The following is a 17,569-nucleotide window of genomic DNA, read 5'->3' as shown; positions in this document are numbered from 1 at the left end:
CCGCCTGCCTCTCTTAAGTAACAGGTCAAAGACAGACATCCTCGACTGGTAAAGCAACTACTAAAACCTCAGCACACACCCTCTCTTGGAACATAGGAATCCTCTGAGGCTCTCAAACATCCAGGCCACAAAACAGGGAGCTTTTGGGGGCATGCACACCATGACTCTTACGTTAAACTGAAGTTTTCCATCTCACTGCCTACGACTGTCGAATGGCCACAGTTACCTGCCAGGGAGGCTGAGAAGCAATTATTAGCTGGGCAGTCATGTGTCCAGGTAAAACTCAGAGATGACACTGGAAGGATCAGCCCACGCCAGCAGTCACAGAAAAGCCCAGGCTACTGCACAGGCTCTGGAGCAGCAGCTAGACTGGTGTGGGGTGGGAAGGTGTGGGGTGGGAAGGTGTGGGGTGGGAAGGTGTGGGGTGGGAAGGCCGAGACTGTTTAAAGACTTTACAAGCACCAATACAGTAACAAGCTGTTATCTTTAAAAATTCTTTATTTTTAATTATATAAAATGTTTAATACATTTAATCTATTTACACTGCACAAAGTATTTAACGATCAAAAATTCAGATTGCAGCTCAATGTATAAAGGTGCTGTATATTATTTAAAAAACTATTCTAACTCAGAGCTGGTCTTTAAGTTTCTCCCGGGTTGGCTGGATGGCCATGTTTACAGAGCACGGCCCTGGGACTCAACCTACCTAGGTTGGGCAGGGCAGCGGCAGAGCTGGAACATGGCTTCCTTGCCTTACTGCACAGTCAGAAACTTTAACTGGCTATTTTTAATTAAAGGGATGTCTATACCTTCTCTAGCTTGCTATGACTTAGATCTCAGACATTACAGGCACAATGCACTAATGCTCCCACTGATGAATCAGGTCAGTACTTGGGCCCAAGGACAAGGGCATCATCATTTCCCTGCAAGCTAATGACTAGAAGAAAAATAAACAAAGAGCCCCCCAGAAACAAAAGGCCTACGAATGTTTATAACTTATTGACCTAGTTAAATAAATATTATCTTTAGATAATAAAACAGAATAGAAACTAATAGACTCTTCCTTCTTTGACATATTTATGTGTGTATGTATATGTGCGTGTATGTATGTATATGGAACTGGGTGGAACCTGGCGGTAAAGCACAGACTTAGCATGCACAACGCACCAGAGTCTGTCTCTAGCACCATTTAAAACAAACAACAAAAACTGAACTGCTAAGCTAACAGTGTTGTAGAGAATTATTTATAGGTAGTTAATGATTTGACAGGTAACAAATATCTTTCTGTATGTGGCCATGGGACAGAAACATTTACAGTTCTCTATCAAGGTACTGAGGTGACCAGATGACATATGGGCAAGGGTGGGATAAACAGAAGACATGTTCCCAGCACCAGTAAGAACTGAGGTTTCTATCCTCAAGTAGAGTGTGCTCCCTGAAAGCATCTTTTGGATTAAGAAACACATTTGTTCCAATAAGCAACTGTTAGGTCCCTGGTTTTATAACATAATTCATTGTGCCACCAAAACAAAATAAAACAAAACAAAAAGCTCTCCAAGTATTTTCTTCTTCAAGTTTTAGCCTTGAGGTAGATAACACAGTAAACACTTTCTGCAGCCATGCCCTTATGCTTACACACACACACACACACACACACACACACCCCATCACTAATCACAGGATTGGTGAGCCGAGATTTCCATTTGAAAAGGTCTAGGAAGCATTGCTGTTCAGCAGTATTCTGGCTTCAGTTTCCAAATCCCTTCACCACCAGGAGTTCTGTGGAAATTGCACAGATTTCTCAGTAGTTCTCGGAAGACACAGGACTGTGCTGCAGACAGCTTGGATTCGAACTCCTGTAAGATCTCCTGAGTGCTGGCCTGGCCATCCACCTGGGCCTGGAAAGCAATGAAGTTCCTCATCTCCACCAGAAGGTCATCATGTTCTGTGCTGGAGGGAGGCAAGGCAGCAGCCTCGGTGAGGTGTCCGCTGCTGCTCTCCAAGCGTTCTGGCAGAATGAGGTGGTTTCTTGCTCGCATTCTGGCCAGGAGTGAGGAGGAACTGGGGGCTCCAGACAAAGAAGTTCCATCTTCTCTGCCACTGAAGTGCTCAGGGGCGGAAGCTTTCCCCTCCTTTTTCACAGTGTTCTAGAGAAACAAGACTACCCATTAATAAACTGAACTTCCAGCATATTCCCCAACCTATTTCCCCAAAGGCTATGAGGATCCACAGCATAACCCAAACGCCATGTGCTGAGAGGTGGGAGCAAGGCTGGAACCCCAAGGTAAAGGATCTGCACATAAATCCCGCAGACACGAGCAGGAAGGAAGAGGAATGAAGTCATCTCCTGGTTAGCAGAGAAAGCATGGGGGCTGAGGAGCTGAGGGAGCCCTGCCTTGCAGGCCCAGTGCCGTGGCAGATCTTCTAGAGGCTTAGGGTAGCTTCTTTCTCCCACATGCACCCAACCCACACCGTGGGACAAGGGGCAGCTGTCACTCTCTCCATTTTTCAGCATTCTTTCTCTCTCCCGCCCTCTCATACCACAAATCTGACCCGGAAAGTGCCTCAAGCGCCTGCTGCTGAAAGCATGGACCGCAGGAGACTGGAAAGGGCCTCTGTTCCTGAAGGAGTTCCCATGCGTCTAAAAATAGAGTCTTAGCCTGGGAGTTTTCACAGCCTTCATCAGAAAGACTGGCGTTTGCCCAGTTCTGCCACTGCTGCAGTGTGGTGAAGGGTAGATGCTCTGTCCAACATTCAAGAAGGTTCTCTGGCCACTGGTTTAGACATGGAGCCTTGAGGGCTGACACGCCCTCTCCAGATAGGTGCATATTAACTCTAAGCATGGAATAGAGGGTCTGCGAAATTTTGTGTTCGAGGACGTTAGCTGGTCCTTCAATTCCAATGTGAGTACATTACAACCCAGAGCCTACGGTATCAGCCGTCACTATGGCAGTTACAACCATTTTCCTCAACATCTAAATGACACTCTCCTGGCCATCTAAGTAAATCTCAAACAGGCAGCTAGGCTACCCTGTTACCTGACACTTTTCTGTTCGTGATGAAGGACGCTGCACAGGGAGGTTGGAGTTCCTCTTCTTACCGAACCTGTTCCTAAACAAGAAGAGAGTAAGGCAGACAGAAGGTGAGGTGCTGCAAGAGAGGAGGCCATGGACTATCTCCAACTAAACATTTCCCAGGAAAGCTGCTGCCTTCCGATCCCCACACCCCTGCTCTACCCGCTTGACTTCTACACTCAGCTCTTGGGGCGTAAGCACTTCCTCTCAGACTGAGATCCACTCAGCATCCTCACTCAGCATCCTGGCTAATAATTACATAATAATATGCTAATATTATAATCAGCATAATAATCACTGATGGCTATAAACTGGCTAATTATATTACTAACAGTCATTATTTATATTTTTCACTAATGTAAACATCATCTCTCAAGCAAGACTGATTGCTTCTTCCCATGAAAAATTGTCTCAAGAAAGCAGGAAATGAAAGGGAAGAAAGACAGCAGCACCTTCCACGCCACTCAAGTCTGACCCATACGACCCTCCCCGAGGGAGCTTCTTGTCCCACAGAGACAAGTCTGTCTGCCTTGACTGTGCAGCTAGCCTCAACCACTGCTCCTTGCAAGCGTGTCAGGTGGTCTCTTACTTCATTCCTGCTGGTGCACCAGAAACACCCCTGTGGCCAGTCCAGGTGGGAACACCAGATGCTGCGCCCAGGCATTGCTGCCGAGAAAACTTCAGAGCTTTCAAGGCGTCCTGAGCCACTCGGCTGGCTTCGGCCTCCACCAGCACATAATCCGGGTTGGCCCCATCCATGATGGCATCATGCTTCACAACGCTGTGCACTCCCACTAACCAGAGTCAGAGAGAACGACAGTGAGGACTCAGCCTACACACTGCAGTACTAGTCTCACCAGAGAGAAAACATCATAACACTTTTGGCTGCGACTTTCTGGGCAGCAATTATGACTTGGGAGCTTCACAAATGCTTTCTGTCCACGGTCATCACTAGCCTACAAGGGACAGTTATGAATTATCCTTGTTTTAAAATACCTGAAACAAATGCTTTTAATCATAATTTTAACATTTAATCTCTTTCTTCCTATACTGTAAGAAAATTAAAATATTAAACTCTTCAGTGGAGGGAAATATAGAATTTCAAAAAAATTAACATTCAATGAGAATGCTACATATCAGAATCATCAAAATACACTTAATAGAATAATCAGTGGAACGTTCATTGTCCTGAGTGTTTGCATCAGTGAAAATGAAACAGCAATGCAAGGTGATGCAAGCCTACAATCCCAGCCCCTGAGAGGCTACAGTAGAAAGATCAGAAACCCAAGGCCGGCATAAGCTACACAGTGATACTCTCTCAAAAATAAATAAATAACCAATAATAAAATTAAGTTAAAATTATGTGAGGATAAAAATGAAATAAATTTCTAACTAGACAGAAATACAAGAAAATAATTATGCCCAACCCTCTCACCAAAATAAAATAAAAACAAAAACACTAGAAGAAAATCATAAAATAATGAAGTGGAGAATAGGCCAACTATGGATCTATTTATCTGTTAATAAACAATAATCCTGGATTATGAGAAAAAAGCAGCAAAATGGACAACCCACTTAAGGTTAAGAGAAAGAGAAATGTATGGAATAAAGTCAAAAGAGAAGCTATCTTTGTAAAAAGGCAAATCTTAAGACTCATTATAGGCACATTATGTATACTGCCAATCTGAAAACCACACAAAATAAGTAATTTTCCAGGAAAACAGACAAGAACTGTATATAGAATTGTTACTCACAATAAAGCTATAGACCAAAATTATTATGAACATCAGTGAGAAAATACTAAGTATAACACGAAAACACAACAACCAATAGCAAAAAATAAAGTAAAATAAAACACAGCTCTCAGGTAAGAGTCGTGGGAATTCACGGTTGGTTGCTGTTAAGCGCTCCACTGTCTAATAAGTTTTACAATGTTCTTTTCAGTGCCATCCACAGATGTTTCTACAGTGAAGATGCCTTTGACAAACTTCATGACCCATGCCTGTAAAGCCATTCCCCAAATCAGGAACTTCCGAGAAAACACGTGCCTTCCCCGAACTCCAGAATCTTACTTAATGAGCAGATGCTATGGTTGTTTCTATGGCAGTGATGGTGTCTAGCACCTCTGACACTCAAGGAACATTCTCCTAGCCTTGTTGGCCAGTAAACTAATAGTAACATAAAATCGAAGATGTGACAGAAAATGAAAAAAAGTACAATTTTCCTTTTAAAGTTCTTTCCCCACCCTACCCCCCACTTCATTTTCTTTCTTCCCCCTCCCTCACTCCCTTCTCTTTGTAGACTACCGATGGCTCAAGGCTTCATGCATGTTAGCCAAGTGTTCTGCCACTAATCAATACACAACCCAGTCCCTCTCTTTTTGAAGTTTTTAATGGATACAAACCTAGAGGACTCTAGATAATCAATGATAAATTCAGGAAGGAATGAGATATAAAAGAAACCTACAACCTTCCAATTAAAAAGTAGCTAAAGAAGATAATGGTGGGGAAACTCCATATACAATAACAATGAACATAAAACAATTACATAGGAACTTTTATCCAATTTCACTAGTAAAATAAATGAAAACTAAAGTAAAATGAGATGTTACTTACATCAGGACAGAAGGAAAGAGAACTTACGGGAACAGAGAAGAGAAGGGAGTCTCCCCACTCTGATTTGACTGTGGTCTGGCCTCTCTCCTGCTGAGAGGGAAGAGGCCCAGACAATCCACACGTGCCTTAAAGGCTGCTGACACAATGAATGTTCCTTCATGCCTGTCTACTTTGTGACAAACAACAGGGACCCTGGCTCCAGGCCTGATGTGTAAGACCTCTTAGCTGGGGCCTCATTCCTCTCCCTGAGTATCTCAAACAAAATCATTGCCTTTGTTTACAGGAAGACAACCTAATCTTCCTAGTCAGCAACTGTAATCTGACAGCTGCCCTCAGGTGGTCTCACTGGGTTTCCTAACAACCCTGTGGAGACAGTGAACTCACGCCCTATCTGAATCCTACACATCTCTATCCTTTCAGAGGAGATGGACGGCGGTGGCCAAAGCCCGCATTCGTGCTCGTCAGTACCTTGCTTTGAGCAACTCCCTTCCTCATGATCCTCTCACTCGCACCTAGAATAAAATAGCTTTCTCAAGTCCCAACTCTCCTTTATACTGGCTAGAACTCCAACTCGTCTGCATAATGAAGCCACCGATCTTAGCTTAATCTGTGTCAAGGTCTCTAAAAGTTTAAAGAAACTACTCAGGCTGCTGTGACTGCCAGATGGAAGCTGCCCATCAGATGTGGACTTCTGTTTGTCTATCTGACCCTCAGACATGGAAAACTTCTATCTATGTATCTAACCATCATCTACCTACTACCAAACAACCTGAGACGGAGTCTCTCTGCAGCTCTCTCTGGTCTGGAACTCAAGAGTCTGCTAGTCTCTCAAGTGCTGGGATTAACAGCATGTGCCACAGCTTCTGCCTTCACATATTTATAATGGCAAAAAAAATAAAGACGTGACGCACAGTCCTGACATGGCTGTGGAGACAAGATCGCTAAGAACACACGGACCTGACATGGCTGTGGAGACAGGACCGCTAAGAACAAACGCCAATAGAACCCTTCTGCAGCTTATCTTCTGATGCAGCGACCTCACTTCTAAGAATTTTCAAGAAGCTGTGTCTACCAGCAGAACAACACATGGGCACAATGTTGATGAAAACAAGACAGAAGAGTCAGCTCCTTGGATTTGCTTCATGGATTTACTGAACTATATAATGTTCTGACATGGATACAGCATGGAGCTACTACCAGTCACGGCAATGACATCACGACCTGCAAAGTCCTCTACATGACCCATGGGCACATGGGACCCAACTCTCCTACCCCACAGCAGAGATCATGTGGACTCTGTCCTTCATCCTCTGAGGTGACTCACTCATCTTTGCTTCTTCTAACCCTTTCCTGCTTATGGAATTTCACCCTCACCGCTTCTCTGTGCCGTCTGCTCCGGCTGCTTTATTATTATGCCTTGGTATGTTTTTCTTCCATTTCAGGGCTTGGGTTTTATTAAGTCCCTGCAGTGTGTGGATATACAGCTTTCATCTAATTTGGAATATTCTTTTCCAGTATTTCTTCAGATTGATATATTCTCCTCCTCTCTCTTCTTGGTCAGAACCTCAATCACCATTATAATACGCTGTTGACATCTCACGGCCTTTCTGCTTCTGGAATTTACTGTGTTCCTTTCTGCACAGCTTCTGCTCGCTCATCAAGCACACTACTCTTTTCTTCTATGTCTAATATGCCTTCATCTCCTACCGGGGACTCTTCACATCAGACACTGCGTTTTCATATAACTTCACTTTCCATATATGTGTGCATCTTTCATGCCGCTTTTTGAATATATGGAAGTTATAATTATTTAACGTCTGGGCTAATTTCAACACTAGTGTGTCAGTTCCAATTCAGTTCCTCATTGTGAATCACATTTTGCCGCTCATTTCTGTGCCCAATAACTTTTAAATTTGATGCAAAACATCATACATTTTATCTTGTCCAGTATTTATTATCTGCACAGTCCTGTAAGAATTCAGGTGAGGCTGAAACAGTGCTAACTACGAGACAAGACTATACTTTCTTCTGTAATATAATAGGCTAGCTGGTAAAAACAGGCATTGTCTCCTGCTATGGTGTGCACAGAAATGCTTCTTCTCCTCTAACTCCTTTGAGTGGGCCTTTCTGCAGTCTCAAACAAGACAGCTTCCTTCCAGACTGTGCTGCTCTCACTCACCTGGATGCTCAGTCTGCCCAGGATTCCATCTCCTCTCATGTCTCTCAAGGTAACAAGTGCAAATTCATTTCACTTGTGTCCCATCTCAGAGAGATCACCACCCTTTGGTGCCCTCTTGGTACGACAGCTTCACACATGATAATTTAACTGTGGTACCATGGGAGGTAAACATCATGCCATCCTTATTGGAATCTAAGTCCACGGCCCTTATCCACAGATATATGCATGTATGTTTGCAGACGTGTTTACACATGCATGTGAATGTTAGAGCGAATGCTGGAAATGTTAACAGTGGTAAAGGCTACAGAAGAGTCTGTGTGCTCTTCATGGAATTTCTTTGACAGGCTTTCTTCAGCGTACAGAAACTGCCTTCTCAAACAGAGCGTCCTGACTCGGTCTTTGGTGACTATGACCATCACTCTGAACATAATGTGCAAAGAACAAAGACCACGACTCCTGGGAGATACCAAAGCTGAGCAGGACATGCTGATTCCCACTATCTTCTGCAGCTGTTTGTTGATTTCTCTACTGCTTTCTCTCTTTAATCTTGGCTATCAGCTTCCCTTTCTGCCTGCCCCCAGCCACAGCCCCCACCTCTCTCCTATGATCTGTTTCTCTAACCTCCTGTACTTGGAAAAGCATAGAAATATACCATGTAAGGAAAATGCCTATTAACATTCAGGTAGCGCATGTCTATTTGTGGTATCTGACCTGCTGTAAGTGGTCATATGCTAAGTAGTATTGTTTCCTAAGTTCTGAATTCTTTCAGGTTTTCAAAAGGAAGGATAAATGCAAGTTAGTACCATTAGTAAAGACTGCTGTGCTAGGAATGGCTCCCACATTTGTTGCTCCAGGCCCCCAGGTGAGATTCATCAAAACCATTACCTGATTTTTTGAAAAGCTTTTCCAAAACATAGTCATCACTGCTTCGTTCCTCAGCCTCGCTCGCCTTCTCAGAGTTCTGCTGGTGGTATCGCCTTTTCTTCACTAGGTGTGGGACCCGAGTTCCTTCAAACTTGGCATCTCTACAATGCTTGGTGTGCTTGCTCTTTTGCTTGGACTGCAGACATTTCTCTGGGGTCTCTTCTTTCGCTACATCATGTTTCCTTTTTGATTTGTGCTTATAAAAATGCCCTTCCATTCGTTCACTCCCGCAAACAGGTTCTGGCTGAACCTGGCAGCATTCCCCTTTGTAGGAAGGACCCTGCTTCTCATTGGTGCTCGCCTCACCAGATGGCCCGGATGTTTGGTCCACGGTTGGAACATCTGAACACTTCCCATCTCCACTCATCACTGACAGCTGCTCCAGCTCGGACCCTGCACCTGTCTTTTCTCCAACTGCAACAACACTGCTAGTTCTGCTCACACTCGGGTGACAGTCGCTCTTCAAAGGGCCACTTTCTCTACAAGTTGCATTTTCTGCTGCCCCCATTGACTTAGATTTTTCTTGAGTCAGGATGGCACCGTTTAAAGATGTGTCAGAAATGGAGACCTTCTTGCATTTGGGACCTGTTTCTGGGGCTGGTGGAGTCTTTTTTTTTAAATGGCATTTGGGTGTCTGAACATCGGAACCAGTTCCTGTAACAGGGAAAACACGGCTAACGTTGCACTGCAGAATTCTCATGCAATTGGTTAAATCAAATGACTTAATGTGTTACCTGCAAAAATAGCACTCGTTTCAGTGCTCTGGGATGCATCAGGACTACTCAGAGTAAACAGTTCATAAAGATCATTGGATTTGAAGAAGCGCCTTTGTTTTGGGTCTTTTAGCACTCTGTTTGTCAAAAATTGCTTGAAGATTTGTCTAAAAAGATAAAATTGCACTGGTATGAAACAATATTTAGCTGTAATTCAAAATTCTAGTTTTAAAACACAAGAGATAGGGCTGGAGAAATGGCTCAGAGCAATGGCTACTCTTTCAGAGGATCTGGGTTCAATTTCTAGCACCAACTGGGCAGCTCACAACTACTCATAAAAAAAAAAAAACAAAAACCAAACTCCAGTCTCAGGGAATGTAATACCCTCTTCTGGCCTCTGTAGGCACTGCATGAACATGGTGCACGGACATATATGTATGTAGAACACCTATACATAAACATAAAGGTTAATTTTTTTAATGAGAGAAAGATGCTTAACAGCAGATCTACGAATAATTAAAAAGCCAACAAACTTTCAGCCATGGAAAATTACAACTCGACATATATAATACATCAGGTGGTCTCATAAGTTTTATAAATTTTAAGTGAGAAATGATACTTTATTATTTATGCCAATGAGATTTTTTCTTTTTAACCTCCAAAGACCTATCACACTTCAAGCCCACCTTTCACATTTACGTGCCCCAACCTCTACTAGCTGTAAGGAGCCAGTCAGTCTCCCTGATTAATGGGCCAAGGCCTGCCTGGCCCGACTTGGCACCCTCTTGTGATGGGTTCAGGGCATAGCCCTCACCTCCCTGCTCCCCAGCCCCACCTGCTGGTCCAGGCAATGTGCTTAAGGTCATACACTGTTGTCCTTCCACACAGGAACTACCGCAAAGCAACACCACCCCTCCTACCCACTGGTGTTTCAGTTAAAGCTTCTTTCCACAAGATCACAGCATCTTCAGGCCCTACAGTAAGCCGTTAAAGACACACAATGCTTCTGGAACAGTCCAGTGTTGGTGCAGGTGTTGGGATATGGGATAAGAATGAAGTCTGAGGGGCACAGGGAAGCTGGCAATGTTACCACTGCCTCAAGCTGCCTAGTTACAAGAGGAAAACCAAAGGGAGGGACAAGCTGCCAGCCTCTCCAGAGGTCACCTGACTGTACTGGCTTCACTTCTGGCACTTCGTAGTTTTATTAAAAGCAGTTGGCACACTATAGTAGTTGGAAAGTTTCCCTCAGAAAACAGTATCAAATTTACATATAAGGAGTCCTTGATTTAGATTAAGGTACAATAATTACCAGGTTCAGAATTTTAAAAAACAGTATGGTTGGCTGGCTGTGGTAGCCCATGTCTTTAATCCTAGCACTCAGTAGGCAAAGGCAAGTGGATCTGAGTCAAGGCCAGCCTGGTCTATATAGTGAGGTGCAGACAAACCAAGAATACATTGTGAGATTCGTTCTCAAAAACAAAACAAAACAAAAAAGAGAAATGGATCAAAATATATTTTATAGCAAAGAAAAAATAACAAAAAACAGTCAGTGATACCCCTTAAGTTATATTAATTATTCCTCTAAAATGAAAGAACATTTTAAACCAACACTTGCAATAACAGCAGCCCTTCTTGGTGAGAGCTCCGCAGCTGTCTGTACTGACCGGTGGTAGATCTTTTCCTCGATGGTGCCGGCTGTCAGGAGCCTGTAGACAGTCACCTGTTTCTTCTGACCTATCCTCCATGCTCGCTCCCGGGCCTGTGGCAGAGAGGTCCATTAACAAGGGCCCTTCCAGAGCAAAAACCAGTAAGAGACAAAGTAACTGACCACTGACTTCTAGCCCCTAGTCACAACTGTCTGAGAAGAAACATGCAGTTGAGCCTATGCGTGCGGATGAACAGCCAGGTGATAAGGAGAACCGAGACGGCCTGACTGAAGAAGTGATCCACTTTCGTGAGTACTTTCCATACCATAGCTTGCAATGGATGAACAGCAGAGGACTCTCGCAGTCTGTATGACTGACTACGTGTCCTTCACGTGAAAGAACAAGATGTGACCAGAACCAAGACTGTACTTGCGGCCAGGCAAACACTACAGCTCCTGAAGAGAGCGATAATAACAAGCTGTCTTCCCGCAGGGCTCTTCTCTTCACGGAAGACAGACCTGTGTGTCGGTGCTGGGGTTCCAGTCAGGGTCGTAGATGATGACTCTGTTGGCCCCGGTCAAGTTCACTCCTATGCCACCCACCCGTGTGGTCAGAAGAAAGACGAAGATGGACGTGTCCTGCAGGAAAGATCCAGAACAGAGTGGGCACAGCTGAGAGCTGCTGCAGCTCGGCTCTTCCCCCACACCATCAGCTCTGCTGCTTTCCAACACACCCAAACCTCACATGGCAGAATCTGTGACTCAACCTCACCTCAGACTTCCTACTTGTCAGATTATAGTAACTGTATCAAGTGCAGCTCATGCAGACACTCACACTGGCCATGCTGCACCGGGTCTCAGAAGTGCGGCTCATGCAGACACTCTCACTGGCCATGCTGCACCGGGTCTCAGAAGTGCGGCTCATGCAGACACTCACACTGGCCATGCTGCACCGGGTCTCAGAAGTGCAGCTCATGCACACACTCTCACTGGCCATGCTGCACCGGGTCTCAGAAGTGCAGCTCATGCAGACACTCACACTGGCCATGCTGCACCGGGTCTCAGAAGTGCAGCTCATGCACACACTCTCACTGGCCATGCTGCACCGGGTCTCAGAAGTGCAGCTCATGCACACACTCATACTGGCCATGCTGCACCGGGTCTCAGATCTCGGTATTTCATTTCTAATCGCGTATGCCCGCTTCTCAAACCCTACATGCACAGTCAAAGGCAAAATGTCGCCAGGCATGGTGGGACACATCTTTAAACTCAACACTTGGAAGGCAGAGGCAGGTGCATCTCTGTGAGTTTAAGGACTGTCTGGTCTACACAGTTAAGTTCCAGGACAGCCAGGACTACAAAGTGAGACCCTGTCTCAAAAAAAACAAACAAAACAAAATATCCAAAAGGATAATGTCCCCCTTCACATGCTAGCTAGACAGAAAGACCTTTCAGAGGCTGTGAGAGCAGATACACACACTTTCCTCCACACACTGCCGCCCCTTCTGCCTCCTCTGTCACACTCCTTGTTACCTCATTGTATTTTGTAATCAATGGCTGTCTTGATGCTATGGTAGTGGTCCCATCCATTTTGAGATAGGAATACTTGTGGGCTCTCAGGAACACTTCCAGTATGTGTAGCATCTGTTGGGGATGAGGAAAACAGTCTGCAAATCAAATGTGATCCAAGCGAGTGCTTCTCCTTTGTAAGCAGTGTGCCTTCCCCAGTGGGCCCATATTGAAAGGGTTTCTTGCTTTGAGGGAATTAATACTGCTACAAAAGAATATTTGCTAATTCCTTATGATGTAAACATTCTACCCTTACTAGGATGCCAGAATCCGCTACAAGGCTTGTTAAAAAAAAAAAAAAAAAAAAAAAAAAAAGCCAACTCCTGTGGCCAAGCTCCCACACAGTCCTAGAAGTAAGCCATGGGCTGCCACCTCAGCAGAGTGGCAGATCTCCCCTATTTTTTTTCACTTGCAGTCACAGTCCTGGGAACCGAGCTGTCGGCGGGCTGCAGCTTGAGCTCACCTGCCTCGACTGGGAAAACAGCAGCACTCGCTGACCCTGCTTATGCCATATTTTCAGCAGAGACTCAACAACGATCATTTTCCCAGAACGTTTCCAGTAACCAAACTGATCTTCTTCTAGTTCATCTTCTGGAAGACCACTGAGATTCTTGGGACCACCCGAAAAGAGATCAGGGTGGTTGCAGATCTTCCTCAGAGCTACAAGTCCAGAGAAAATCTGTGATTTAAACAGCAACAACACACATGAGCTCAGATGACCCTGTGTCCACAACAGGACAGGAGGGAGGGAGGGAGAGAGACAGGTTACATGGATTACAGTCATTTTTACCAGCTTGTCGATTTCTTCTCTAATGTCAGCATTATGAGAAACAGTCTGGATCTTGAATGTCCTGTATTGAAGGCTTGGTCCCCAGTGTGGCAGTGTCTAGATATGGAGCTTTTCGGAAATGAAGGCTCTGACCTCATCAAGAGACTCATCCACTGACGGGTTCATAATCTCATGGGCTATTGAGAGGCGGGAACTAGCTGAAGGGAGTGCGCCTGGTCCCCAGCTCCCTTTCTCAGACCGCTACCTCCCAGCCACCAGGAGGTGAGCAGTTTGACCTTCATGTGTGCTTCCTGCAATGATGTTCAGCTCCACCGAGGGCCAGAAACAACAGTCAAGTGAACATAGCTAAAACCCTGAATCCATGAGCCCTCAAACCTTCCTTCCCTCCAGTCAATTTTCTCAGCATTGTGTCTTAGTGACAAAAGGTGACTACCATAAGCTGGAAGAAATTAACTTTCAGCCTTGTTCTTACCCTGACTGGACAACTTCTCTAGAAGAAAGCAATTTCAGTGGACTGAACATGTCCACAGAGGTCAGAGTCAATGCTGATAATTCAATTTCCCTCACTAGTAAAAAGGGTATTTAGTTCACAGCACTGTACAGCTGATAAAAAAAAAAACCCCAACTTACCTTAAAAACACTGGTCTGAAATATCATGCTATCTGTGACTTACCAAATGTCTCCCAACTTTACATACCTAAGTACCCTTAAAGCCCTGTGGTTCAGTGTGTGAGCCAAAGGCTGACGTTCCCTTTACCAGCATGACATCAGAAAGGAGATATGCACGGCAAATACAGGGTTGGTCCAGAGGCTGAGGTTTGCTCACCTAGACCCCAGGCCACACCCCTACCGTGTAAGAATGATTCAGGCAGCCAGGGCTACAGACTGCAACCCTGTTGTGGGTGGGGAAAGGGAGGTTCAGTTTCTCTAATGCATTCAGGCTGTGACTGGTTTGAAAGTTTAAGTAAAAAGGTAGAATTGTAAATTAAGCCAATTTTTCGGAGTATGGCAGATTCAACTAAACAAGTTATACTAACAATAGGAGATCTTGTCAAACCTCTTCTAAAGAGTCATCTTTAAATCCCTGCTCTTCCTCTTGTCTTGTGCTATGCAATACAGCATCCACTAACCACTAGACACATGCAGCTACTGGGCACAAAAGCGTGGGTAGTCTAACTTGGGATGCACTGCACAAGTAAAATAGACTCCCAGCTACCTGGACCTCGCTAGGTAGGTGAGGATGGCCTCAAACCCACAGAGATATGCCTACCTCTCTACCTCTCATTTTCAATTTTCATTACATTTTAAAATATTTTGAGGGTCAGGTGGTGGTGGCGCACGCCTTTAATCCTAACATTTGGGAGGCAGAGGCAGGCAGATCTCTGTGAGTTCAAGGCCAGCCTGGTCTACAAGAGTTAGTTCCAGGACAGCTAGGGCCGTTACACAGAGAAATCCTGTCTTGAAAAACCAAATAAATAAATAAACAAACGGGTAAAAATGAAACAAAATGAGCCTGCAAATGAAACAAAATACATGATCTTCATTTTACTTGTTTTTCTTATTTAAACATGAGTCTAGAGAATTTAAGCCTTGCCTTGTCTATCTGTGGGACAGAGCAGCCTAGACCACCCAACCTAGAGGCACGTGAGAGAGCTGACAGTTGAGGAAATGTGAGTGGTTGGATCATCCATTTGGAAGAATAAGAAAGTGCTTGGACTGGAGAGAAGTTCAGCAGTTAAGAGCTCTTGTTGTTTCTGCTGCTCTCTCAGAGGACTCAGATTCGGTTTCCAGACTAAATGGTCGTTCTATCCATCTGCAACTCCAGTTCCAAAAGATCTGATGCCTTCTTGTGATCTCCATGGGTACTAGGCATACATGTGGTCTATGGTGAACAAACATACATGTAGGCAAAACCTTCATACACATAAATAAATATAAAAAAGTGGAGCTGAGAGTTGACTTGGAACTTAAGAGCACTAGCTGTTTTCCCAGAATACATAGGTTCAATTCCTAACACCCACAGGGCTCCAGTTCCAGGTGATTGGGCACCCTCTTCTAGCCTCCAGAGGCACCAGACACAAACGAATGCAGAGACACACATTCAGGCAAAATATCCATACACATAAGACTGAAAAACAAAGAAAAAAACTGCTGAGAAGTGACTAATAGGACAAACTGACGAAATCTGAAAGTATAGGCCAGAGCGTAAGGATAACGGGAGGCCGCTGCAAAGCCTGCGAGCAGGACAGAGTGGACTTAGCAACACACTCAGGTGCTCCACCATGGGGCAGAGTGGGGACCATCATTGCAAGGCTCGGCATGCATTTAATGGCATGTAAGCATGTGTCTGCTGGGGAAAGGCACAATACCCAATGCATTGAACTGCTAAGGCTTGTTTTGAAAGCACTCACAGAAACAGCTCTGCCTGGATAAACAGCAAGAAGAACTTGTGTACTTGGCCCTAGGAACGTTATATGTCAAGTCAGCAAAACTATGTAAGGGTGTAAGTGTATTGGCAGCTTTAATCTACCGTATACACTCACTGAACGAATGCACACTTGTACTGAATGTTGACAATGCCCCTACAGAAATGTGTGCAAATGTCCTCTTCAGTATCTCCCATACCCCAGTGGCCCGGGTTTCCCTATACTACGCGTGGGAGTCCTAGTCCTGCAGGGCCCATTCCCAGCGATCTTCTCCCACTGGACCACAGTGGAGAGGAGCAGCGTGCTCTCTGGTGTAATGAGCTCTCTCTCCTGGAAGGACTAGGATTCAGTTAAATTCTCGCAAAATGTCCATGTTCCAGCTAGATAAAATTCAGACGCCCGTCTTCCAGCACTCATGACTCAACTGGTCCATGATGCTCCTGCCACTGAGCAGTCCCAGCATCACATTCTCATGTCAAGCGCTTGGGGACACACCAAGATGACAAGGTATTCTAGAAAGCCAAACTCCACATCTGTGTGATTTATCTAACAGGATTTTCTGAGTAGACACTGTCTAGTAGCTTCCAAATTCTGGACAATATTAGGAAATGCTTTCATAATGCTGAGAGCAGAACAACCAATTCCTCTCATACACTGGGGACAGTAAGAGTCAGAACCTGAGAAAGCTGGTCTGGAATTTCATCTGCTTTCTGAGATGGCAGTGCTCTGCAGGTTTATTGGCACGAGACTCACTGAGAAGCTGATACAATTTACAAATCTTCCTAACTACGCCCTGGTAGTATAATTTGGTCATAATTTCTGAGAAAGCCCAGCATGGTGCTGGACATCACTCCATACTGGGTTAAAAACCTTAGGTGACAGGACTCATGGTCACACCCCCACCTTGGATCCAGATTCCTAGCTCAGGGCACCACCCTCTTACCTTGCTCCTCACACCACACCTGTCTCCAGCTGTGGCTGACTTTACCCCTCTCCCCCCACACACACAGCAGGCGAGAGAAGGAAAGCACACAAAGCCCGGCACATTTTAAACACCAGCCAACTCTCCTGCCCCACCCTCCTTGGTAACAACTTATTTCTCCAGGGTCTGCTCTTTGGCTGACCTGATTCTCTCCATTGAGAATCCCGTAAACTTCTTTGGAATCAATGAAATTCTGGTAGACTGTATGCTGCTCATCGGTTAGACGGCAAAATAAGACCTGCAAGAGAAGAAAGAAAACAATAGCTTTAAAAATACATTAAATTATCACTAAGATTCCCTAAAACATAGTAGAATGTACACAATTTTAACTACAATGATACATCTCTCAGCTACAGAGACTTCTCCCTTCTCCAGATCCTTCCATCTCCTAGTTCCAGTCCATCACCCAGCAGTCCCTCCAGCCTGGCTTCCTCCTCACAGGCAGCCTCAGAACCCAGGTGCACAGCCATGCTTCCTTTCAGCTCACTGTGAGGAGACACTCTCCCCCAGGCCTCTCACCTACACTCTGCTTGGCAGACTTTGTGGGAATCTTTACCTCACCTGGAACCAAGTTTACCAGGCCCTGCCTCAGCCCCTACCCTCCCAGCCCACTGGGTTTAATTATTCCATGCCATCACATTGCCCATTTCCT

General features: G+C 44.9%; 1 protein-coding gene across 3 annotated transcripts in view; it reads right to left on the bottom strand.

Moving 5' to 3' along the window:
- Positions 1 to 492: 492 nt before the first annotated feature.
- Positions 493 to 17,569, bottom strand: part of Ercc6 (ERCC excision repair 6, chromatin remodeling factor) — a 71,770-nt gene continuing 54,693 nt past the window's right edge. For all 3 annotated transcript variants that reach the window (XM_057770085.1, XM_057770087.1, XM_057770086.1), the window contains 10 exons: positions 17,060 to 17,155; positions 13,183 to 13,398; positions 12,684 to 12,794; positions 11,670 to 11,789; positions 11,170 to 11,264; positions 9,527 to 9,672; positions 8,754 to 9,446; positions 3,664 to 3,868; positions 3,039 to 3,111; positions 493 to 2,147 (listed from right to left, as the gene is read on the bottom strand). In XM_057770085.1, coding sequence (XP_057626068.1) covers positions 1,731 to 2,147; positions 3,039 to 3,111; positions 3,664 to 3,868; positions 8,754 to 9,446; positions 9,527 to 9,672; positions 11,170 to 11,264; positions 11,670 to 11,789; positions 12,684 to 12,794; positions 13,183 to 13,398; positions 17,060 to 17,155 — 2,172 coding nt within the window. In that variant the 3' untranslated portion in view covers positions 493 to 1,730. The remainder of the gene's footprint in view (positions 2,148 to 3,038; positions 3,112 to 3,663; positions 3,869 to 8,753; positions 9,447 to 9,526; positions 9,673 to 11,169; positions 11,265 to 11,669; positions 11,790 to 12,683; positions 12,795 to 13,182; positions 13,399 to 17,059; positions 17,156 to 17,569) is intronic.

This window comes from Chionomys nivalis, chromosome 5, assembly GCF_950005125.1.
Source record: "Chionomys nivalis chromosome 5, mChiNiv1.1, whole genome shotgun sequence".
Taxonomy (NCBI): domain Eukaryota; kingdom Metazoa; phylum Chordata; class Mammalia; order Rodentia; family Cricetidae; genus Chionomys; species Chionomys nivalis.
The sequence above is the reverse complement of the archived record's forward strand: the minus strand, read 5'-3'. Positions and strand labels throughout refer to the sequence as shown.